Genomic DNA, 27117 nt, shown 5'->3' with positions numbered 1-27117 from the left:
AGTTTTAAAGCTGAAGTTACTAACATGAAATTAGAAAACCTAAGGAATCCATTGGTATCAACCGTAACATACTAGCCTGTCTTGAAGGAGGCTAAATAACACTCCAAACTTGCGCTACATTTTAGCGAAGAAAAACTGCCATGGCCATTTTCAAAGGGGTCCCTTGACCTCTGACCTCAAGATATGTCAATGAAAATGAGTTATATGGGTACCCACGAGTCTCCCCTTTACAGACATGTTTATTTATGATAATCATATGCAGTTTTGGACAAGTCATGGTCAAGTCAGCACCTGACATCTTACTACTATTTATGTGTAATTACTTTGTTTCTACGGTATTTTATAACGGTGTTTAAACTGCTAATCAAGTGTAGTGTTTATAATTATTGCTTAAAAAGAGTCCTCCAGCTCGACGCTACTTCAGGGAGATCAATAGGGTTCTGTTTTATCAAATCTTGCCACACTGGGCAACTTTGCCCTGAGCAGCTTTATTTTTATCATTCCATCTCTGGTCTAAATCCCCGTTGTGTACATATGTACTTACGTCCACACTGCAGGCTTTCTGTGCAGCTGTCGACTCCAGTGAACAAACCCTTCATTCCTGAAGGACTCTGCCTCCATGACTCAGCTGCTGGAGCGCAGCGGCTATTGTTAACGCTGAGCGGCTCAGACACCGTTAACTTTCTTATGGTGTCGCTCCTCCAGTGGCGGGGTGACACACAACTGTGACCGTGAACTTTTCACATAGCTCAGCGGGGGAGGCCTGCACTCCTGAAGCCAAATGATAACAGCAGCAAGCTGTAAAGTTAAATAGGATACCACTTTAAGAAAGCGAGAGCAGCATAATTGCCAAGGACAAGCGCTTGATACGGTGGCCTAATAATAGCAAGGCTGCCTTGACCTCTGTCCCAGCTGGAGTTCAGCCTACAGCGGGGATATTTATAACCTCCCGGCTACACTCAACTTGAGGACCACGCCCTTGTCATTGAGACAATCAGGAAGAGCTGGATGTTTCTCTGCTGTTATCAGAGGAAAGTGAAGTCAATGCTGAAGTGCCTTAAACTTGCATTCTTTCTAACAGCCAGCAGGGGGCAACTCCTCCGCTTGCAAAAATAAGTCTGATTGTATAGAAGTCTTTGAGAAAATGAGTCTACTTCTCACTTGATTTATTACCTCAGTAAACATTGTAAACATGAGTTTATGGTCTCAATCTCTAGTTTCAAGTCTTCTTCAATACAGCATGATGTTCATTTAGAAAATTATGGTCCCATTTAGAGTCAAATAGACCATAAAGCAGGGGATGCTTTAGGGCGTGGCTACCTTGTGATTGACAGGTCGCTACCACGGTGTTGTCCGGTCTGGGAGTTGTCCGTGTTTTCATCTTTAACCATAGAAATAAAATATGAGTAGAAGGGTCATTGAACTGTTTGCTGTTGTCATTTTACTGGTACAAAAGAAAAGGGCAATTGTTGTTAGTTAGTGCAGAACCCACTCGCCGGGTAGAGAACAGACACAGCTCCCGGAGACAGCTGGCTGTCTAGTTAGCTAACGTTGCGTTTAGACCCAGCAGCCACCAGCCCACTGTTCGGCCTATTTTCCTTAATCAGTGCAGCACCAAAGCCTGGCGTAACCAGCCCAAGAGCTAACCCGCCAGCTGTCCGCTGTCAATGCCACACTGCTTCCAGAAAACGAGCCAAACAAAGTTGTCACATATCTGGCGATAGCAATGTGCTTTCCTTCGCTGTGACAAGAGTGTGAATGAAGCATTAGGCTGTTCAATTAGACTCATTTACATTTTCTGTGTGCCTCGTAACGTTTCTACTCCATTGCTCGTTTAGTCGTCGTTACTGTAAAAACAAAACATCTCCTCAGTGAGACCGTGACTTGCCGCAAGTCGGTTCAGTTAATGCGGAAGTCAGCCCGTTACAACGATCGCTATGGCAACACACATAAAAAGGGCTGCCGCTCTGTCCATCCTGCTATGCTGACTTGAACAGGAATGTCCATTTTTAAAATGTGTAATTCAGCGTTCGGTTGCACTAAGCTCCACCCTCTTGTGTCACTTCTGGTTGCAATAAACCAAGATTGCGACGGCCAAAAATGCCGACTTCAAAACGACAGTCCTCAAACCCAGGGTTGATGTCACAGTGACTAAATCCACTTCTTATATACAGTCTATGGCTGTTATTCAATTCAAAGGAATTAAATTAAACACTAAATCAAGACAATACATACGGAAAGCCATTACATGACTGATTTTGAAGCCTAGCTTCTGATTTCTGATAATCATATCATAACTAACATAAAAAAAATATATATTTCCCGTCTGACACAAGCTGTATAAACAATTGTTGCTCTCACTTAATTCCGCAGACATAGTTAGCAGACTGATTGCAGTCGTACAAAGTCAGAGCTGGGATCCAGACAAATGCCTCGTAGCTGTTCAGCGCCATGAAATGACTGAGCAAATAAGTTAACAGCAGACAGACAAGTGGCGAATGTTAATAGTGAGGCTTGTGTCATTGTGCAGCCCTGTGCAGCGCTCTGTAAGGGCTTGGATACGCATGGGCACACATACACCCACAATAACACACTTCTTTATGTGTATCTCACAGAGAAATGTTTGCTCAGCCCTCCACCACCAGCATTCGCAGAAAGCACTGAGGTGGTATATGTAACCTACTGCTCTGTTTTGTAAGCAAATCATTATTATCGCTATTTATAGCACACTGCGGGTTTCTCTTTTCCACTCCACGGTGTTTTGTTTTTTCCCAGAAGGTACTGCTAAAATATCCAGATAAAACCAAATAAAAGCAACAAGCACACGGTCAGATAGTAGTAGTAACTTCATTTGTAAAGCAGCTCTCATGCTTTCGCTTTACATTAGAGGATTATAATTCAGAAAGATAAAACAATCGGTAACAATGCAATGTTTTGTGTGAATAAAACAGCTGAATATGATAATAGAAATGCATTAAACACTGGGGATTAAAGAGTTAAAACAAAGGAGAAAAACATGAAAGATGGAGAATTAAAACCAAGAAGAAAAAAGATACAGAGCAAGTTTGCTATTCTAAGATCACAGGGCACAAAAGGCAGCCTCAAAAAATGGGAATGTCTAAGAAAAAATGACAGTGAAGGACTTTTGTGTCTTATGTCTTTGATATAAAGGAGCTGGTAGGTCATTTAAAACTTTACAAAACAAGTAAAATAGCTTAAAAATGCATTCATCCTGCGTAGCGCCATAAGCAGTGGGGTAATGTGATCGTTTCTTTTAGCATTCGTTAAAATTCTAGCCACAGTAAAGGGTGATCTTGGGATTTAAGATGGGGAAATTAAGATTCAAATCACTCATTCTGCATACGTTTTAATCTGTTTGGCCAGACAGCTAAATATTGATTGAAACTCATCTCTCGTTCTCTACTGGGTCCTACGAGAAAAAATATGTTATTTCCTCATTTAATTCTCAAGCTTTCCCACATCCATGCATTGATGTGCTCTGGGCATTGGGATCATTTGACGGTGGTAAACAACTCTGTGACAAGAACAGAAAAGGACCAAGAATGGTTCCTTGAGGAGCGCCAGTCAATATCACAAAAAATATGTTAAATATGAAGGAAACTAGACGAGCACACTGCGCCGAGAAAGACACCCACCCATTACTCAAGACTGTCACTAAGTCATGATTAAGTACGTCAGTGTCATGATTTTAACATTGTGATAAGGACAGCCACTTTATTAGTACCAAAAATGATTCTCAGTTCCTGTATTGATTTGACTATTAACAAAACAATTTTGAATAAAAATGATTAATCGCAAATTAATCGCACATTATTTATCCGTTCAAAATGTACCTTAAAGGGAGATTTGCCAAGTATTTAATACTCAAATATGCTGCTTTATGCAAATGTAGGTCTATATTTATTACTGGAAATCAATTAACACAAAACAATGACAAATATTGTCCAGAAACCCTCAACAGATACTGCATTTAGCATAAAAAAATCATAACATGGCAAACTGCAGCCCAACAGGCAACAACAGCTGTCAGTGTGTCAGTGTGCTGACTTGACTATGACTTGCCCAAAACTGCATGTGATTATCATAAATAAACATGTCTGTAAAGGGGAGACTCGTGGGTACCCATAGAACCTATTTTCATTCACATATCTTGAGGTCAGAGGTCAAGGGAACCCTTTGAAAACGGCCATGCCAGTTTCCTCGCCAAAATTTAGCGTAAGTTTGGAGTGTTATTTAGCCTCCTTCTCAACAAGTTGGTATGACATGGTTGGTACCAATGGATTCCTTAGGTTTTCTAGTTTCATATGATGCCAGTATTCACTCTAGCTTTAACTGAGCACCCGAAAGATCGATTGTATTAATGCGTTAAAGAAGTTAAAACAAACTTGCATTAACGCATTATTATCACGTTAACTTTGACAGATCTAGAAACGAAATAATCAAAATAGAAAAAACAAATATCTCCAATGCCAGGTCTAGGATTAGGAATCTAAAAAAGTGTCTTTTAGATGTTTATTTTAAACACTGTCAAGAAGCTGCTTAACATTGTTCCACAATACGGGTCCTACATATTTTATAGAAACTTGACTGAGGCGGTTTTTAACAAGGGGAATGTGTAGATGACTCGTGAAGATCTCCAGAAAGATTTAGCCAAATGTTCAATCTTATGGACGGCTTCATAAACAAATTCACAAATTTGCATTCTGTTGATGTTGAATACTGATAAAACTTTCAGTTACTGTTCGCAGGGCTGTTTCAGTGCTGTGTTTAGCTCGATAACCAGTCTGAAACTTTTGTGATATGCCGTTGTCATTTAGATGATTAGCCACATGGTTAACAAACAGTTTTCCTCAGAGGTTTATCTATAAGGAAAGAGATTACAGATGGGCCTGTAATTGCTAAGGTCGACACTGTCTGGGTTGTGTTTCTTTAGCAGAGGGTATACGGTAGCTGTTTTGAAAGCTTTGGGGGAAGATTTCTAATTGCTGGTTGTTACCTGGCATAGACACTGAAAGCTGACTTTAAGGAGCGTGGTCGGAGAGCATGACTTCATCTTGCTAATGGCGGCACTGACTGTGGCTTCTCTTATTATAATAAAAGATTGTAATTCTAGATCCCAGATACAGAGTTGGCCTTGATGACTAATCCAAATTCTGCATATTTGAGAAGAGACTGTAAAGGACCTGGGAGACATCTGTGGTAAAAAAGCTGAGGGCGAGAGTTGCTGGGTCATCTGATTGACCCGATACAACGGGAGAACACGACACCCTTCGACTAGGTTTCCACAAATTAGATTCATCTTCTAACCTTTTGCACTGAGAAACAAAGTGAGGGATTTAAAAGGACAGCGGTGTCGCCGATGCTTGATTTATAGCCGGGGTGTCACGCGTAGTACAGACTCTGCCCACCCGCCAATAGAGTCCCTCAGCAGGCTGCTTGCAATCAGGATAGAGCGGTGAAACAGGCCTGCAGCTGCATCAGAAATCCAGGCGCCATAATGTCACTCAACGGTGACTAGAGACCCCTTTTCTGTTAGTAAAAGATGATGTTAGTTAACGCTGGCCAGCAAGTTTTGTTGGCTTGTTTTTCTTTTATAATGGCTGAAGAAAATACGAGTTCCTCTAGATATATACAGTCACTCACTCTCCAGGACCGCGAGTGTTAGTTGAGAAAGTTAGCATTAACCAACGGGACCAGATTAGACAATTCCTACGCCGCTGATGGGAGCTTCGGAGTGGACGGCTGGATAGTTAGCTAGCTAGCTCGTCGGTTTCCAAAGCTCCTGACTTCGGATAGCAGACCTCTGCCCCTCTGCCTCCCTCTTCTTTAGACCATCAGATCCAACGCTGTGACAAGATGGATGAAGCATTAAGATATTCAATTTTACTCATTTATGGGCTGGCTAGTTAACTAGCTACAGGAGGCTTAAAACTATCCAGCAGAAAGTCACTCAAAAAGAGTCTTTCAATTTCGGCGAGGCGTTTCAGAGATGGAAAGAAAATGTTGTTAGTTTAGCCACAGTGATTAGTAGAAGGCTAAACTATTAGCAACATCTCTCTCTATCTCTGAAACGCTTCGCCAATATTGTAGCTCGCTAGATTCTCGAATCACTTTGTCATCTCAAATGTATGCGATATCGATTCTGGTACCCAACAACACAGCAAGATGACATTTTCGTTGTGTAACTTTAGCTTACTACTCTGAGGTGATACGTATTTGCTTCCAGTCTTTCCTTTGTTTTGCCTCCAGCTAACACCGTGACGTAATCATGACGTCGACACAAAAAGGCTCTATATAGCCTTTAAACAACCGATTAGCAAATTAACATCCCATTCATTTCCAGAGGCATTGAATATTACTCCGGCTGGAGCTACATTTTATTCACTGTGTGCCTAAAAACTGACCAAAGTGGGTTGGATTTTAGACAGTCTGTCATATTTATTTCAGAACTTATCTCAGGCTCCCAAGCCATTTGTCTGACACACGCTCAAGGGATTGCAAGGGAGGGAAATTGAGCAATTATATAAATCAATATCACTCCGATCCAGTGCGGAGGGTAGGTGAGGTTTAATTTGGCTGATTTTCAGGTAAGTGGGGCACATCAGTTGGCAACTCAAACGCCACGGTTTGTCTCGTGAATACGTATGAGATCATAGGCACTGACATACACCTACGAGAAACCCAGGAGGAAGCAGAGACGAGAATAACCTTGGGGAAACACACTAGCAGCCACATCAATAGCTATACTGTGTCGCACATTTTCACTGGGTATTCTCAGGTAGTGCATCCTACATTGTCTGTTACAAGCTCTGTAACTGTGTTAAACTAGACTTGAAGTGCCTATATTGTTCTGTGCCGGTTGAATTGCTCTCTTTACACTTCCTCTGAATGTCAGACAATCATCACTCAGCTGAGACATCTAGAGAGGGAGAGAAATAACACGAACATCCTTGTGTCATAACCATGAAGGGATATCACCCTCATTCATTCTGCTCCATCAGATTCAAATAACCTCACGAGGGATCTTAAGAACCAAGGAGGCATCCTTCCACCTTGGACACCACAACCGTGGCTATTTAGCCACCCTGAAATTGAACTTCTTAGTGTCATCGCCCGATGCATCCTGAATGACAGCTGACAAAGTGAGCTCATCAAAGCACTCTCCAGGTGCTGATACTAAGTGGTGTGAAAACGGGCTGTGGGCGCCTCATCAAAAACCATTCACCTGAGACCGGCGATAGCAGCTGCTGATGAGGTGCTTGTGTTTTGCTGGCAGACATTGTTATTGAGACATTTTGTTCTGTTCACACACCAGCTAGAAGTCCCCCGGGACGAGGCAGGGAGGCGGGCGGCCTGCAGCACCGGAGCTGGAGGGAGGGACCACGTACCGGCACATGACGAGGTGATGCTGGTACACAACAACAAGCTGCTGCCGACTGCGTGGTGCGGGGAGAAACTATTCCCCACCAACTTCAACCCATTTACCTAACCATATGATTCATATGACGCTGTGCTCTGCAAGGAAAAGTGAGACACACAACAACAAGAACAAGCACCATTAGCCGCCCACAGCTTGTGCTTAGACACACACAGTCCAACAGACACACACACACACACACTCAAAGACAATTGAATGCTCACCCACGCTGACGCATGAAACAGAGCAGCTCGCCACGAAAAAAACACTTACATTATCGCACTCCGGTTGATTCACAGGTCCTCGAGCCTACATTGTCATTAGAGTGCAGCCCTTTGACAAATGCATCATTTTTCACGGAGAGAAATTACTTTCCTGCGCTCCTCCCATCAGCCCCATGTCTGCACAGGCGTCATTTCGGACCGGCGGCCGACACAGCTGCGAGATCAGACAGACCTGGGGCGAGCTAAGGTGGAGCAGCAGGTGAAAGGGGAGGGGGAGGGAGAGAGATATTGGTTTGCAGGCACAGATGGAGGAATGAAACAAGCAAAAGAGGGTGTGGCAGCTCTCACCATTCTCAAACCAGATCTCGCATTCCTGAAGGCTGGAGTACGGCACCAGCTCCCCTCCTTCCCCGTCTAGCGACACGAACAGTCCTTCCTCCCTGAGCGACGACCAGTTCATCAAAAATAAGCAAAAAAGAGAGGAAGAAAAAAAAACGAAAACAGGAAAAAGAAACCTGCAGTAGAGCAGGAGAGGATGGAGGAACAGAAGCTCTCTCTCTCTCTCTTTCTTTCTTCCCTCTTGTTTCCTTCCTGAGGAAATCTCCACAGGTTTCAGTGCTGATGCTGCCCGCTCAATACAGTCGCAGTAAATGATACAGAGCCAGGCAAGATGTGGCGGTGACGGGAGGAGCGAGAGGAGGAGGAGGAGGAAGGGGAGGGAGGAAAAGGGAAGGAGGAAGGAAGAACGCAGCAGTCACTGTGTCACTGGGGGACACAGAGGTGACACCTATATGATGGCAGTAGTACCGAGGGCTGACAGGTGACCGAAACCTTCGCCACTACGAAAAGAAAAGGAAAAAAAAGAAAAAACAGCGTTTTCCGGCGAGGAGCAAACATAGGAGCTCCTCATTCCTCCTCCGTGACTGCATTAGCGCTTAGCGTGTTATGTATAGATGTGAGAGGCGCACTCTCACTATAGGAACAGGAGCCCAGGTCTCCAACAGATGAATGGTGCAGTGCTGCTGTTGTCATGGCAACCGCAGAGCAAAAAAAGGAGGGGGAGGAGAAGGGTGGGTATTGAGGGAGGAAAGAAAATGGCATAAAAAAAAAAAAAAAAAAGGTGGGAGGGAGGGTATTATTAAAGGGATACAGTTTTGCCGTGCGTGGACGGAGCTTTTGGGACACATCAGATCACAAGTGAAGAAAAACAGAGGAGGTTTGATGGGAACAAGGGTTTCAATACTCCATTTTCCTCTTGGGTTGTCCCTGTCTGTCCTTGTTTTACCCTTGAAACTGTATTTGTACAGCTGCAGCCATGTTTTACGGCTATTTAAGGGGTTCAAACCCCCCCCCCCACAGGGCTGAGAGTTTATTGTGTACCGCCTTTGCTTTTGTTGGGGGTTCATATCCGTTAGGCTGTAAGCCCGCTGCTTTCTAAGTGTTTGTTATTAATCTCCTCCAGTCACACTTATTTCCCAAGGGCGACATCTCCAACCAGCGTTTGCAGCATGCTACCAACAAGCCTTACAGATGTGCTACAGTAACAGGTCAAAGTTTGGGAGTGCCACCAGTCGTCTACATCATAAAACCTGAGTCTCTTATCTGACCATCTCTGCGGTCAAACACTGTCTCTGGATAATCACAATAATTAGTTTTTTGGCCATTTTTAGTTTTTGTCGGGGAAAAAAATAACTTACAAGTGATGTCTGTTGTTGGCTAGTCGCAACAAGATGCACCATGTTCCAGTGAGATAACAAGTGGGGGTGGCTGATCACATGCCTGGCTTTAACTGTACGACACTATAATGATTAAAATGAGCACACTGAGGCTGTTTAAGTGTGTGAGAAACAGAAACAAAAAAAACTTAAACTTAAGCTCTATTAGGTTAGTCATATACAGACAGGAACATACATGGGATATGACCGCTGCATTTAACCCATCGTAAGCATTTAGGAGCAGCAGGCTGATATAAAGCACCCGGGGATTAACTTGGGGTTCAGTGTCTTGATCGACATGTTGACAGTAGGAGCCGGGGATCGAACTCTATAAATCTTGTGCAAATGTGTGTGGTCTTCAAATCATCTTCAAACATCTTCATGCAGCTCCTGACAGCTTATACTTTTGGTTTGTTTTTCTATTTAGTCTGGTACGGTTTCACAGTGCAGAAATGAAAGCGGACCAAATCAATTTGCTGAGGGGCGTGTACGAAGGAGCAAATTTCTATGCAGGGAATCGCAGACTTCAATATAGTGCTGTCCAAGTTTTTTTCAGTTTGACTCTGCACTGATTTACCGTACGTATGAGTCCCTTCTCCTCCAGTTTACCTCAAATGACTTCATAAACAGCACTATTTTTGTGGACTTTATTCAAGTTAGGTTCTCTTCAGCCTAGATGTCAAGCAAACATATCCTCTCCCATTCATGTTAACCTGTCGTTTACCTGTGTCCATCTAAAAAAATGCCCACACAGGCAGCCTATGTTTTGGTTTGCTTAGAAACGGTCTGAGACCACCTCTCGCAAGCGGTCTCAAACCGGTTGTTTTGGTCCCCACCAGAGTACAATTACTGCGTTCACAACTGCCCAAAGAAACCGCACCAGAGTTAGATCAAAACGGACTAAATGTTGTCTTTTGAAAGCGCCCTTGAAGGTGCTTGTAGGTGGATTTTGTTAGCATTGGACAGAGCGAAGCTAGCCGTTTCCCCCGGTCTCCGGTCTTTATGCTAAGCTAAGCTAACCGGCTACTGGCTTCATTCATGTTTACCGTACAGATAAGAGCGGTATCAATCTTCTCATTTAACCCCAGACAAGAGAGTTTATTTCCCAAAATTCAGTTGAGGCAAAACCTGCAATAACAGCTTGGATGTTGTGTCTCGTTTTTACTATTCTGCACCAGCGTTCATCAGCAGAACTTAATAAACTGCAACAAATGACAGATACAGATATGTATTAATTCCCTCAAGTAACACTGACACACTACAATAAAAGAAGTGAATGCTTTAATGAAGAAAAGGTAGATATGTGATGATATTTCATCACTAAAAACATCCCGACTATTTGTCTGATGACTACAATATGACGAGACTTTCTGTCACAGCACTTAATCCAGCTGGTTCTTCAGTGCTCCTCCTGAGGGCATCATACTTCCATTTCAATTACTCCTTCCTACACTTAACCTTCACTCTTTATTTTTCACATGTGACAGCGGAGCCGAAAATGTCATATTTCCTTTCAGCGGAACAAATGATTTGGAGGGTCCGTGGTGGCTGGGACGGGTTGAGGCAAGAAATAATGACAATAATTGAAGAACGATTTTCTCAAGGTGCAATGCATGGTGTAAGGAGGCGTGGAGATTGAGAGGTCCCAAATGTCAGTGTTCATTTCAAAATTTCTCAGAGGATACCAGATGCTGTGTAAAAACGCCAGGCTGGCTAAAGAGGCGTGGAGAGAGAGGGAGATTGAAATGTCCCAAATGTCAGCCGTCCTCTCAAGAATACACAGAGAGGACGAGATATCATAAAACGCTCAAGGCGCGGTGCACTGCAGGTATGTGTTGGATGACTTCAAGGAAAAGTCCAGAATTCACATTATGGTGTCCAGAAACCAGGAAATCTTATAACATATAAGGGTAGAGTTACTCCAGGAAACAACTGCATTTTTAAAGAACTTTGGTTGCATCATGTGGAGAGAGTATTGGGCGTTTATGTGTTGATAATTAACAGCCTATTTGATGCAATTTAGCCAGTACACCTGGTTACTTTGCAGGTAAAGATACATACAAATGATTCAACGTCATGAATCAAGATACCAGTTGCATGTAGAGCAGTTAAACTTAGTTGTAAATATATACATATATGTAAAGGATAATGTACAGCAAGCCGGTCATTGCTGTGAAAGAATCTCCGACAGGGCTGATGTCTCTCATCGCCCTGAAGGGGATTCTTTCACAACAATGACCTGCTAGCTGTACATTATCCTGCTTATTACGCAGCTACTTACTTAAGAAATCAATATTTTGACACAAGAAACGGTCCGCCAGAGTACGACATCAGAGCTGCTATACATGGCAACGGTCAGCTATACATGGCAACGGTCAGCTATACATAGCAACAGTCTGCTATACATAGCAACAGTCTGCTATACATAGCAACGGTCTGCTATATATAGCAACAGTCTGCTATACATGGCAACGGTCAGCTATACATGGCAACGGTCAGCTATACATAGCAACAGTCTGCTATACATAGCAACAGTCTGTTATACAGAAATTACAGACTGCAGAACGCCGTGATTGAGCGATCCGAATCGAGTATTCAACACAGCCGTGTAATAAGTAATGGATAATGTACAGCGAGCGGGTTATTGTTGTGAAATAAACCCTGACAGTCACTATCCCGTTTATTACACAGCCATAATTTGACTCAAAAAATTATCCACCAGAGTCTGAGAACGGTCTATTATAAAGGGTGATTCTCTATAATGAATACTTTTACTTTGATATTTTAAGCATTTTTTGCTGACAATACTTTTATTAGGTAACATTTTACTTGTAACAGAGGAGGTTTACACTGTAGTATTACTACTACTTCTAATAGTAGTACCTGCATGGCATTCTGAACCTAAGCTCTTAAAGGTCCAGTGTGTAAGATTTGGCGGTATCCAGCGGTGAGGATGCAGATTGCAACCAACTGAAGCCTCTCCCATATGCCACGTATGCGTGTTTGTTTAACGAAAACAAAACGATTCTTAATTTCAGGTATAATACACTAAAGAAAACATACTTATTATTATTATTATATTCCATTTCTGCCAATAGATCCTCCTAAATGCTACACACTGGTCCTTTAACTCAAAATGGAGGAGAAGTCCTTCTACAATTCCATAACAACTGGAGAAACTCCATCTACTGATGAAGACCATGTGAACCTATGATCTCAACTAAAAGATATTCAGTTTATCATCACACAGGACCAAGAAAAGAAGCACTCCTCACAGTGTACTCAGTTTAGAAGCTGTAACTAGTTAGTGTTTGGTTTTGTGTTGGAATAACAAAAGCAAAAAGGTCTAGATGGTTTTAAAGTAAAACCAAAAAGCACCTCTATCTATTCTTAGAGTAACTCCACTCGAACATCACGGTGTCATATTGTGAAAAATCAAGATGAGTATTTTGTTTTACCAGCCTTTTCCACATCTTGCCTCATCACTCCTTCAGGTAATGATATCCTACATTTCCCAGATGCCTCTTTTGAAAATCCCAAAATAGTTTGCCCGAACACGAGTTTCAGCTGTGGGGTTTAAGACGGAATGAAATCTTATTATAGTCCATTGTATCTGTGCAAGAAATATGCCAACAAGTGATCCTGTCATCTCCATTTGGACACTTAATACCACCAAACAATGACACAGGCCCCAGAAATGCAGCATTCATCGTGAGCAGTTAATTTAACAGAGCTCAACTGTTTTTAATGTGGATCCTTTAAGAGCACCCACACAATGAGCTGTAAAACCTGACTCAGCAGTTCTGCACACTGTGCCTTGTTAATCCTGACCATCCACACCGCACACAGTCAGCTTACTGTAGCACAGTGCCACTTATTCACATATCTCTTTTACTGTAAGCACCACAGAGACAATAGATTTCACATATACTCATATTACTTACTGTGATAATTACAGCAAAGAGCGAATGGAAAAAAAAAAATAGGTGGGACAATTAAATCAAGCAGATTCTCATGTTTTAAGGCCAAATGCAATTTTCCACCTTTATGTGGCAACCCATGGGGAGTGAGTAATTGTATTGATTGCTGCCATTAATTAGGGGAAAGCAGTGTAATCTGTTGAAATAATTCCCTTTAAATGTTTCAGAGTGGAGCGGGGCCAATCAATCCGCTGGGCCGGGGTCTCTGGCGAGTCTGACACTTAAGAGAGGCGTTTATTAAGGAACAAATAAGCAATCAGTGATTACAACTCATAATAACAATCAGGCAGTGAGATATCAGTGTGAGAATGAGCAATCATCGGCACTCTTAGATAACAGCGGACTAAAAATAGACGCCGTAAACGTGGATGACGGTGAAGGAATGTTGAATATCTGAAACATGCTCTGCTGGTGAGAACATATGTTTTCATGAGCGCACAGCAGGAGGCTGAAATTATATCATGACTTGGAAAAGTGAACATTTCCATTGAGAAATCGCAGTGTAATTATGTAAAATCACAGTGTTTAGAGACGCTGTCCTCTAAGCAGACGATCCATATTTGGTTAAAGTCAGAAGTGGAAGATGTATTCAAACCTTTTACTTAATTAAAAGTAGCTATACCACAGTAGGGCTGCAATTAATGATTATTTTCATTGTCCATTAAGCTGTCGATTTTCTTGATTTATCGATTAATTGTTTGGTTTATAAAATGTCAAAAAATGGTGAAAAATGTCAATCAGAGTTTCCCAAAGCTCAAGATGATGTCATCAAATGTTTTGTTTTTTCCACAACTCAAAGATATTCAGTTTACTGTCATAAGAGGAGTAAAGAAACCAGAAAATATTCACATTTAAGAAGCTGGAATCAGAGAATTTTGACTTTTCTTTCTTTAAAAAATTACTCAAATCAATTAATCGATTATCAAAATAGTTGCAGATTATAATTTAATAGTGTGTAGTGAAAACTAATCGATTAATTGTTGCAGTATAAAAAATGCTCCATTACAATTAAGAGTCCTGCATTCACAATGTTACTGAAGTAAAAGTACAGAAGTATCAGCAACAAAATGTACTTGAAATATCAAAAAGTACTCACTATGCGGAGTGGCTACTGGCAGTGTTATACGACTATATTATTGGATCGTTATTATTGACGTATTAATATGTAAGCAGTACTTTAATGTTGTTGTTGGTCAAGGTGGAGCTCATTATAACTACTTCATACACTTTTGTTACTTTAATCTGTGAAAATGGATCATATTTTATAAACTGATCACGTTTTGTTTGTAAAATATTAATTAGAAAAATCTCTTAAATAAATATTACAATATTTCTCTCTGAAATGTCATGGAGTAGAAGTATAAATTAAAGTACCTCAAAGTTGCAAAGTACTTGAGTAAATGTATATAGATACTTTCCACCACTGGTTAAAGTGCACTCATATGGAGGACACAACATGCCAAAATACAAAATCAATCAATAATAAAATAAATGATAAATATGTATTTAAATATAGCAAAAATAATATTAAAAATAAAGGTAGCCATTAATTAATTGATAAAATGTGACCTAAATTGATATTTATGTTTTAATTTGCTTCTTTATTTATTTATCTATCTTTGTTTTAATTAAACTTCTGTATTTTTCAGGTGTTTGCTCATGTTATGTGTTTATGTAAAAAGAATATCAGACAGTATATTGTTCATATATATATTTAAGTATCAGTATTGTATCGGCCAGTATCACTTGTGCTCTCCTACAGTAAATATCTCCAGACTTTTTGAATTCACTACAGTAATTGAATTTCTCCTAAAGCATGCCTTCTTCTTCTTACGTTTTTGACACAAACAGTAACACAGTGGAACTGGTTTTACATATTTTAATGTCCATAGACAATCAGGAGTTACCAACTTGTGATCCCACCCCAAAATAAACCTGAAGTGAGTCCACTGCTGCGCTGACACGGAACAGTATGCCTCCTGCCTTCCTCACAATCCGTTTCACAAGTTGACCCCTCGAGCATCTGAGAGCCCCCTTGAGAGTCTTCATGCAGGCAGAGGGGATTAAATCAGAAACTCAATGACTCTCTAAAAAGGTCAGCGCTTTCATAGCGTTTTCATTCTATCAGAGCCTTGAGGTTGAATAACTCAAGTCCTCACCAACACCACCGCTCTGCCACAGGAGGGCCGAGTGAGGCCGCGGTTGGCGGAGGCCACCAGGGGAGAGAGAACGGGAGGGAGGGAGGGGGATCAAAGTGCTGCAGCCTTTAGACCTGCTGCTGTTTGCTCTCTAATGCGCTCATCTGCCACCTCTCTCTCTCTCTCTCTCCCACCTCTACCATCACTGGCGATGGGAGGGGTTCTGCCCTCTGACGCCAGCACACGCACACACACAAGCTTGGTGCTGTCAAGCTGCGCAGGAAGTGGTGCTGAGTTGAATTAATTAAAGGGTGAGAAAGCCGGGGTGGTTGAGACCGAGTACAATCTGGCGCTCGATGCCACTTGAGAGCAGACACAGGTCTTTGAGGACTTGAAGGACCTCTTGGCACTTGAGTCCGACCTGCTTATGCAAGAGCGGTTTAGCTACGATGAGTCGCGAACAGACGTATGATTGACATGTGATCGAAAGAATAACCGTAGAAGAATACAGTATGTAAGGGAGCAAATCACTTTTAATGATGCCAGTTTTTCCTCGACAAAATTTAGCCCAACCAAAGGAGCATTATTTAGCCTCCTTCATAACAAGCTAGTATGGTAAATGGACTTGTTTTTATATAGCGCTTTTCTAGTCTTCCGACCATTCAAAGCGCTTTACACTACATGTCAGCATTCACCCATTCACACACACATTCATACACTGATGGCAGAGGCTGCTAAGGTGCCAACCTTGCCCATCAGGATCTAATCTAAATACTCATTCACACACCGATGGCTATGCCTTTGGGAGCAACTTGGGGTTAAGTGTCTTGCTCAAGGACACATCGATATGTGACCCGGAGCAGCCGGGGATCGAACAACCGACCTTCCGATTGGCGGACGACCTGCTCTACCCTCTGCCTCCGCCGTATGATATGGTTGGTACCAATGGACTCTTTAAGGAGCTTCACTCTAGCTCTAAAACTGAACCTGCTACAGCCTCTGAAAGGCAGTAAAGTCGGTCAGGATGGCGGGTCTCAGGGGGTTAAATGTGAATATTTTCTGGTTTCTTTACTCCTCTATGACAGTAAACTGAATATCTTTGAGTTGTGGACAAAACAAGACATTTGAGGACGTCATCTTGGGAAACACTGATCGACATTTTTCACAATTTTCTGACATTTTATAAACCAAACAACTAATAAATTGATGAAGAAAATAATCAACAATGAAAATAATCGTTAGTTGCAACCCTAAGAGACTCAATTATTACAAGAGACTACAATATAACACACAAAAGGTGGAGTGAAGGAGACATAAATCTGGAAGGATTAACACAGTGATGTGCTAATCCTGCCAAAATTATATCTCTCACCGTCGCAAACACACATAAGATGACAAGTGTAAGTGGACAAATTATGCAAAGGCAAAACAAATAAAGCTTAAATGAAGCAAGTGCAAAGCAGAGACATACAGCGAATTATAAAATGAGAGGATCCCTAATTCCCAAGTTAAAATCTAAAAACAGAAAGCAGCCTTCACATCCAGCAGCACCTGACTGGCACAATATAACACGCCAAGTGACGACGTGTGTGACAACACCGCAAACAGACCTCTCCCTATGAAATAAGAATAGTACAAATGAGACATCACTGCCGCTGTCATTAATCAAGCTATTCTTAAAACAACACGCTCCTCAAGACACACGGATTCACGTACACGCTGACGATCCAAAAAATTCACTTTGATTCACTTTGATCAAAGATTGCTGCCACGAAACATGACGTTAAAGAAAGATACAAATGGGGCAAAGGTAGCTCCTCAAACATCAAAAACAGTGATCTTGATCTGAAATATTAAAGTACTGATCCCCCAAAAAACAGCCACGGCTGAACCCACACAGAGCCCTCCTACAGTACTATGTTTCCTCTTTAAAAACCCACACTTTAGATGACCTGATAGAGAGCATAAATCATTCTGTATGATGTAAAAATCAGGCTCCCCCCCTCCGGCATATCAGAAATGGTTAATGATGTACTGTAAAGTAGCTGAGAGGCTGGTGCACCCTAGTGGTGACTACTGCATCAAGCTTTAAAGTCCTTCACACCCACTCTGTGTGGAGGCTGCACTGATATTGGGTGAAGCTGCAATGTCAATATTTCATTTCTCATTTTGAAAACCGGCACAGCAGTGAGTGAGTGAGCCACGATGCTGCCAAACCACAGCTTCCAACTTCCCCCCCCCTCCATAATAAAAGCAGAGGGAACATGACACAGAAGCCAGTTAATGGGGGAGACGGAGGAGGGACACATTCTCTGAATGTCAGGGATGAGTGTGGAAGGAAACGATTAGTGGTGGCGGGAGATGAAGAGCGATAAAGGAGGGCAGAGCCGACCACAGCTCCCAGTCCATCAGGTGATTACAAGAATTGGAAAATGCAGTGTTTGCCGCAGGCCAGAGCCGGGTGGGTGGGTAATACGGTAAGTGATTACCATCAGGGTGAGAAGGCATTCCACTCCTCTTCACTTTGTCTCATGAAATCTGTTTTAATTCGCTGTGTGTGATCCTCTGATTGGGCACAGTGGTGCAGTGAAGGGTTAAGGGAGGCTGTATTAGCACAATGAGTGTACGGAGGAGGACAGCTACAGGCAAGGATGTGCGTGCGTACAAGACGACCAGATTTAGCCCACGTCTCCGTCGGCTCCCCAAACACACAACACTGCTCGACTAATTCACATCTTTAACTTGACTGCAGTGTGTTTTACCTGTGAGCTTCTTGACGGGCTGCAGCCTGACACTGATGGTCTGGTGGGTGAGCAGCGGGGAGGAGGGCAGCGAGCGGGACACGCCCTCCATAATGCGAATGTGCTGCATGCCCTCGGTCATGGAGAGCGGGGGCACAGCGTAGTCTCCTTCGAAGGCACAGTCGCTGTCTATGCTGCCACCTGCAGGACGGGAGGGAAAACAGAACAGTGTGAGAGGCTTTTCTCTGCTTTTAATAGCAGCAAAAGGGAGAAATGGAGCAAATATGATTTTAAAAAGTTATTTTTATAAAACGGTCACTATATCCTGACAGCTGTGCAGGTAATCTGAATAAAATCATGTGTCTCTATGTCCTCCAGTGCTCCTAATGGCATCTACAAGATTTCACAGACTGGAGGAAGACAACCAATCAGAGCCGAGCTGGAGCCTTGTCGTCTCTGAGCAGCTGTCAATCACTCACAAACTCCGATCAAACGGTCAAACTAGGCAACGCTGATCAAATATGAATCAATATTCTGTAACTGTAATGCCTATTTCTCGCCTCAAATGTTTTCAGAAACATCTTGTAGTGTACTGTTCAGCTGTAAAATGAGAAAGTTTGTGACCCGGCAGCCATGTTGAGATATGTTGAGGAAATACCAAGCATCGCCCACCAGGCGGAGCACAGCCAATAGGAACGCTCTCTCTCTCTCGGAAATGACCTGTGATTGGCCAAAGTCTCCCGTCACAGGTGTTTTAAAGCCTGAAAACAGAGCCATGAGGAGGTGCAGAAGTCTAGTTTTCTCTCAGAACACTTGAATTACAATAAGCTGAAAGGTTATTATGGAATATATATATATATATATATATAAAATAATAATATGCCGGTGGGCGCTCTTCACATTTTCTGCATTGAGGTAACAAATTAAAAAATAAAAATATACTTTTCACCCCTGTAACTTTCATTGTAGTGAAAGTGAAAAAACACTTTGAAGCCAACAATATCAGGGACCAAATGTTTATTTATATTACAATATATACTGTTATTTATGAAAATAAAAAATCTTAAAACCATGGTGATGTCTGATGTGTGTTGTGGTTTACGAGGCTAGGGTTAGAGTTCTGGGGGGTTGAACCCTAACACTAGAGTGCCGCCACGGCTCCAAATCCAGATTTCGCCTAGGGCACCAAAAGAGCCGGCCCTGTACAGACGCAAATAGACAAAGTGTAGTAAAATAAACACCTAAATGTGTTGTTTTTTTCCACTAGTCTGACAGAAGACATGTTATGGAAGAAAAATAGCCCCGAATCTCAAAATTAACCAGTGCATGAAAACCATTTTTATCTGCAGTGTTTCTCCTTAAATTTACAATAATATGAAACAGAGAAAAGCAGCAAATCCTCACATTAACAAGCTGAAAGCAGCAAATGACAACTGATGATCATCACCCTGTAGAAAGTGTACGACAGACATATGTGAGCACCTCAGTCTGGTCCCTAGATTGCAACGCCAGTATTGAGTGGAACAAGATTGGCGTGACCCAGAAGAGAGCACAGCCCTGCGGGCAACACGTGCCGTTTACATTCACTGTAATAAACTAAAGCCTGTCTGACCTCTTAAAGCTCCACGCAGTAACACAATACACCATCATTTTATATAATAAAAGAGGATTTTCTAACCATCTGATATGTGTTTAAACAAACCGAAAAGAGCACAGTCATGATCACGAGAGAGCATTTTATTTACCAAAAGAAGAGGCTTTCACAATGAGCAGTAATTACAGACGGCGCACAAACAACCACTCTCCATCACTCTCCCACCCCTTTTTCCTCTCTTGCTTCAAAAACCACAAATTATGACAACTTTTTTTTTTCAAACTTACACACACACACACACACACACACACACACACACACACACACACACACACACACACACACACACACACACACACACACACACACACACACACACACACACACACACACACACACACACACACACACACACACACACACACACACACACACACACACACACACACAGAACAAAACACATCCAGCTGTCTGTAAACACAACATCCATTTTGTGAATCAGCTCTGGCTCACGTCCCTGCAGACGGAGCTGTAAAACCAACTGGTCAAACAACAGTCTCGCATCAGACAGCAGCCGCCACAGTGAGACATGAAGCCATTATCAGACACTAATCCGTGACAAGTCCCAGAGGAAGCCAGTGTGACGGTTAGGATGGGGTCACAACGGTTGTTGTAATGCAAATATGGTATAGAAATAAATTAAAAAAACACACACACATGTCTCTTTGTGGCTCCAGAAGTGCTGGAGTCAGTCCACCCATTCACTGGGGAATGTCACTGCAAAAAGCAAAAACAGCCGCCAGAGCAGCGGTTACATCCACAAGCCTAGAAATTCATCTCATGTACGCAGAGCCTGGTGTGAATACCAACGGGGGGACTTGGTATTCTAGCAGCAATTATCGGCAGTCAAGATCCAACTCAATTTGAATGCATTCCAATGCAAAACACACAATTATACGAGCAGATGTGTTTCATTTGTTGTTTTAAAGGGACAGTGTGTAGGATTTGGTGGCATCTCGTGGTGTGGTTGCAGATTGCAACCAGCTGAGTATCTCTCCGCTCACTCTTGCCTTTCCAAGATTGCGGTAGCAACAGCCGAAGAGTGCAAAACTGAGGTAACGCCAATGAGGAAGTGCCTTAAACTTGTATTTTTTCTAACAGCCAGCAGGGGGCGACTCCTCTGGTTGCAAAAAGAAGTCTTAATGTGTAGAAGTCAATGAGAAAATGAGCCTACTTCTCACTTGATTTATTACCTCAGTAAACATTGTAAACATGAGTTTATGGTCTCAATCGCTAGTTTCAAGTCTTCTTCAATACAGCATGATGTTCATTTAGTAAATTATGGTCCCGTTTAGAGTCAAACAGACCATAAAGCAGGATATGCTTTAGGGCGTGGCTACCTTGTGATTAGCAGGTTGCTACCACGGTGTTGTCCGGTCTGGGAGTTGTCTGTGTTTTCGTCTTACAACTTTAACCCTTTCACAGTGTGTTTTCAGTTCATGAAAGTTCATTTTAACATTTTGGTCGCCTAAAAATGTCTTATTCAGCATTCGGTTGTACTAAACTCCACCCTCTCGTGTCTCTTCTGGTTCCGAAAAACCAAATTGGCGACGTTCAAAATGCCAAACTCAAGGCTTCAAAACGTCAGTCCACGAACCAATGGGTGACACCACTGTGACTACGTCCACTTCTTATATACAGTCTATGTCTGCAGCTCACGTTACCGCAGTTTCACAAGCGTGTCGGAGAACTACGGTGGCCTTCAAGTAACGTAAAAACGCGAAAGGCTCTCTCTAGAGTCAGTGTTTGGTTTGTCCGTTCTGGGCTACTGTAGAAACATGGCGGAGCAACGTGGTGGACTCGCTCCCTGTGTAGATATAGTATAAAGGGCTCATTTTAAACATTGAAATCACAACGATTCTTAGTTTCAGGTGATTATACACTAATGAAAACATAGTTATGAATATTATATTCCATTTCTGCTCATTGATCCCCCGAAATGTTACACACTGTTCCTTTAAAGGCCAATTAACATCAGGCCGAGGGACGTGCCTCAAAGTCAGGTTTGTGGGCCGGCTCTCCCCATAAACGGCGGCGTTTTGAGGCAGACGTCTCCGCACATTATGCAACTCCTCCCTGGCAGTGCCCGGCTGCAAGCCCATGCGTAATGCAGCCTCTGGCTTGGAGAATACTCTGACACAAGCAACGCCGGAAAGGATTCTGGCTTTGCCCGTCTCCATGACATGACTCGGGAAGGACTCCAGATGTTTCTCTGTACTCGGCTGAGATGGACGGCATAGCGCTGCAACAGGTGTCTTTGGGTTGATTTAAAAGCATTCATTTTTAAGGATTCTGTTATTCTATAGTATTGTTTTTATTTGTATTTGTTATTAAATAAAAAAACATTTAACGAAAGGTTTGGTATGTTTTAAGCATGTTTGTAATCTTTAAGCATATCTGAATCCCAAAATTAAAAATCAAATACCTACACAAAGAGTGAATAATCAAAGTCAAATATTCGTGTCCAGCCCTCAAATCAACAATCTTAAAATCACCATTAAACGGCGATCTCAACGCTTCATGTAAACTGTAATACGTTGAAGCTGAAATCAAAAGGTTTGATTTTAGGGCAAAGATGGAGGAAAAGCCGCACTTCAGTGGTGACATCCAGAGTACAAAAGCATCGAGGGCTAAATGATGGTGTTTTATTTTAGACTGTGATGAGAGACATGTTTAAGGGCCACTCCATGCCTCGAAATAAACACAAACACCTACTTGTCGAGGTGTTCCAGGCTCAAAACATGCACGAGGAGGAGGGGGAAAAAAATATTATAATTGCCCAAAACATTTCCTGCCAAGCGCTGACAATCCCCTCGTTGATGAACATCGACAGTTGTGAACAGCCTCTTTCCCCCAACAAGTTACTCTGATTTATAGGCACATCATTTCATACAGCTCTCCCCCTGTAAATATAACTTTTCTTTCCAGTAGTCGTAAAGTTTTCTGCTATAAAGTCGAGTAAAATACAACTTGGCAAACAAGGCCTCCATGGGTTTTCTGCTGTGGAAACATTAAAGGAGAAGAAATGGAGTCTGGAAAGAGACCGCCAAGAGAGAAGTGTTACAGGAAATGAGAAGGTAAAGGTGGTGAAAAGAGCTCGCATGCTGTTTCTCAGCAACCCGACTTCTCATTCACTCACGTAATAGTACACATCCACGCCTGGGAGCAGCACCGTACACTCCATAATAAGCAATAGAAGAGAGGACGAGCTAGATGGCTTTTACAAACAAAACTGTATTTCATGAATCGCTGAGGGCAAGGCTCCAGACCTGTAACTCTTTTCTTGACGTGTAATCATTAATTCAACAGATTTTTTGGTTTGCTTACCTTGGCCGACGTGGCTCAGGTGAGGGTCTAGACTGGGCGAGCGGGGGTCTGCCAAGTCCTCGCTCCCGCCATCTGCAGAGGAGGAGCAGAAAGAGAAAGATAAGGAGTGAGCTCGGTGGTGATGGTAGCGCGGCGAGGAGGCCAGCAGCAACGCCACTTCCTCCTCTCCGATCAGCCAGGTGTGGGACCGTAGGACCCCCAGCAGGCTGCTCACACACAGACCCTCCACACCCTTCCTCTTTGGGCCCAAGTGGCCCCTTAGGGTGGCGAAGGGGGACCGCGTCGCCAAGCTCAACATCTTCCGCCTCCCCATTGTTAGACTAAACAACCTCTATCTGGAGGGGCCTGCCCATGCAGATAACTAAATAGTTTACATGACAACCGTTGTTGCATGCAGAGCGTTAGAGCCACGATCACAGAGCTCACTGGGCTCTATGGTTCAATGAGCGAGCGCTAGCAGTAAAACAGTGGGCGTGTCCCAGGATAGATCCGCATACGGTTAATGATATGAGGATCAATTACGCCCAAGGGAGCAGGCAGGCAGAATTAGCCACAGTGGATGGAGCTGAGATGAGGGGGGTGGGTAGGGGGGCGGCATCACTGGGCAGCACAGTCAGAGTCACCGGGGGATTGTTTCATAATCCTGTTCGAGTGTGGATGAATCTACTGTAAAGCACGACAGGCCGGCAGAGGAGGAACACATGATTTATTCTCCACCCCACTGGAATTAAGAGAGCTATTAATAAAATCTGAAATACGATGATGTATGAAAACTAGTCTAAGCCGGTGGATTTTCCATCAACGATTGTTGCATGAAGTAGAAAAAACATGCAGGCGTTTTGAGCTCACCATCAGCCCAGAAAAAACCCAAACAAACACTCACAGTGTTATCTCTCCCATCGCAGATTCACACACTGTGTAGCAGCGGCCACGCAGTAGGCCGGATTGACTCGCTGGTGGACGGATCAAGCTCGTCGATGGACAGATAGAAAAGGCCGTGGGGCATGATTGTGTGAGAACTGGGCCAGCCTGAGATTGACACTGATTGTGGAAGGGAGTCCTCTGGAGAGGATTTACAGTCTTCGCTTCGTGACCTGAGCCACCGTGTCAGGAGGTGTCAAACTAATAGGCATGCCAACAATATGTGAAATATTATGCAATCAAAACACATAATTTGGGAATGATTTTGAGAAGATTTCATCAATACAATCCTGCTCCATTTCTTACAACAAAACCCCAAATGAGAGCTCCTCACCTCGTATACCTGATGAGCCATATCATCTAGTAAAATCAATGTGTGAAAATCGATACAAGCTTTGAGGATGATGCACTCCAGCTACGAGCGATGCTTGCACGCTGAGCCATGAAAACAAGCACACATATGAAGGCTGTGATGTTGTGAGCGGGAGGCTTGATGATGTACAGTAATAGATTTTTGCACGCTCGCTATGCTCCTGCAGCGGATCTGATTAGCACCTCAGGTGACGTCTGAAGCAGCTTGCTCGTCATCGGAAGAGTTCAGGAGCTTGAAATGTCATCTGAGGCCTCAATAATTTAAATTAAACAGAGGATAATAAAGCTGTATAATTAAGGCTGGCCCATATGAAAAGATTTTTCAAATCTTAACAGATGTGGAAGATGTGAGAGACTCCACACATAACGACATGTTATGTTATATTTAACAGTTTTGTTCCTATAGTGTGTGGTGAGCAACGATTTAGCCAAAACAGCACACCACACAATAACAGATTCATTCATGAACAAAAAGAGTCCCGACTCAAAAAACACGCAAATATCTCAAAATATTTTGCGATCAAACGTGACTTTAGAGTGAACAAACATGGCAGACGACGGGCGTATCGGAGTATCGGTAACTATTGAACATGTTTAATATTTACGATTTGAAATCGGTGCGGCCAGGATGGTCCTCTGAGCCGATCGGGGGATGTAAATAAAACACTCTTAACATATCTCACACCACAGGAATATCTGGAAAGATGATCTTTAGAATCATCGGTGTTTTGCTGATGATTGTCGGGAGGGGGGAGAATCAGGCCCAAAACGGTTTAATTCTCACGTACTGTGTACCCGGCATTATATAAAATAGATCAGAAAAATCTTCATGTTCTTCAGATGAAACAGTGCTCCTGATTGTGTTACACATGGCAAGGAGCTTTTCTGTAAAAAAGAAAAAAGAAGAGCTGCAGGCTTTGCTGGAAATGAAACAACTTTTATTCAGGTTTGATTGCCTTCCTCCCACAACATGACAATTCTACGTTAAAACCTTCAATTTGAATTACTTTGTTTGGAAAAATTCCACACAGCACCGACGCTGCTTTACGTCTTTACGGCAGCCTCTTTTCTTCCCGCTACCGTTCCTTTTAGGCTTGGCAAACACATCGTTTCTACCTCTTTCATTGGAAAGAGAAAGCTTCTATTCTCCTGTGCAGATTGCTCTCTTGTTACCAGTGATCGCAGCACAATGTCCTGCCACACGGATCAATGGCCTATTAAGCAGGGAACATGAAAGGGGAGGACCTGTGGTTGACAGAAGACAGAGACGTGTTTTCTTTCCAGCCGCGGAGACAAACAGTGGACATCATTCTAGTTCCTCGCAGAACATCCGTCAACCACTCGGTCGACAACAACGTGAGGAGCTCCGTATCCGATTCAAAGTCGGAACAGACGATCCGCACTCTGTAACCGAATCCTATTCAAGGTGGAAAAATCAAAGCTTCACGCTCTCTGAAGCTAAAACACCATCTGAAAATGAAGAAATAATGGTGCACTCACTCTGTTGGCTATTCTTCGGCGCTGTAATGCCACGGTGCTGTGTTAGGATGTCAAAGGAGCAAGCCAATTTCGCACTTGGACAAAGAGTCATTACGGGAGAAGTCAGCGTGACATCTGATAGTGATCCCATGGAGCATGGCGAAGAACTCCGCTATCATTATCGCTCAGACTGACTTTGATGAACCTGCTCACAGTGTCCAATGTGACCTCTGCTCTAAAATGAGGCTTCTCTCCCAGGTACTGTCGGGAGGGTGATTACGATAAATTGTGCTCTTTTGTGTCATCACCTTTGGTAAAAAAAAAAAGAAGAGCTTTAAAGACAGAAAGCGAAGTCATCACTTCGGGTCTTTTTACGCTGGATGTCCAAAAACTGAGAATAACTAATCTGGAGGAGAGTAGGTGGAACAAATGTGAAATGGATTCGGTCCTTTTTCTGTGACTGATCGATCACGTCTCACTCAAAAGCTGCCAATAGATTCGCACCAAAAAGTGCTATCGATGCTTGTCTTTTGCTCGCAGGACGCCACAAAAAAAAAGCCAACAATGGAAAGAGAAAATGATTGCAACTGAGCCATGTAACTGAGACACATCCCGGATATTAGGAGGAGCCCGGAGAATTACATCCTTCAGCTCAATGACTTCGCTCAGTGATTCAGTGTTAGGTTCAGCTCCTCGCTGCCTTATTTCTTACCTTTGCTGATTGCCTTTGTGTGGCTCTACTGTTGCTGAGCTGCCAATTTGTTGTCAATCCTCAGTTTCTCGCCAGGAAGCCAACTACGACCCCTAATTAAACACCTGTAGTCTCCATGTCACAGCACATTTATCTCACCATTCATCAAAAATAACAATCCAGGTTAGAAATGGAGGGGAAATTCTCAATGACTCGTCACTCTATTTGATCACAGTTTCTTTTGTAATGCATTACACCGTGGCGCAGAAATACTTTTTGTACTTTGCATACTTTAACAGCGGGACAGAATGATAAATAATTGCGTGCAATAAATGACATTTTCTAATTAGGTGCGCACCACCCCTCGCATTATCCTGGAATCCTGTTATACACCGTCTCTCTCCAGAGAGCTAAATGTTAAACTATCTAAAATCCCT

At 42.8% G+C, this 27117-nt stretch overlaps 1 protein-coding gene across 8 annotated transcripts in view; it reads right to left on the bottom strand.

Moving 5' to 3' along the window:
- tanc2b (tetratricopeptide repeat, ankyrin repeat and coiled-coil containing 2b) overlaps positions 1-27117 on the bottom strand; it is a 174419-nt gene that overhangs the window by 67624 nt on the left and 79678 nt on the right. For 3 of the 8 annotated variants that reach the window (XM_074619733.1, XM_074619734.1, XM_074619735.1), the window contains 2 exons: positions 23218-23289; positions 18258-18437 (listed from right to left, as the gene is read on the bottom strand). In XM_074619733.1, the coding sequence (XP_074475834.1) occupies positions 18258-18437; positions 23218-23289 (252 nt within the window). Of the gene's footprint in view, positions 1-7711; positions 7905-8010; positions 8675-18257; positions 18438-23217; positions 23290-27117 lie in introns of those variants that run through there. The other 5 variants (XM_074619741.1, XM_074619742.1, XM_074619737.1 and 2 more) reach the window with 3 other exon arrangements.

This window comes from Sebastes fasciatus, chromosome 20 (genome assembly GCF_043250625.1).
Source record: "Sebastes fasciatus isolate fSebFas1 chromosome 20, fSebFas1.pri, whole genome shotgun sequence".
Lineage (NCBI taxonomy): Eukaryota > Metazoa > Chordata > Actinopteri > Perciformes > Sebastidae > Sebastes > Sebastes fasciatus.
This window is presented reverse-complemented; position numbering and strand designations above follow the sequence as displayed.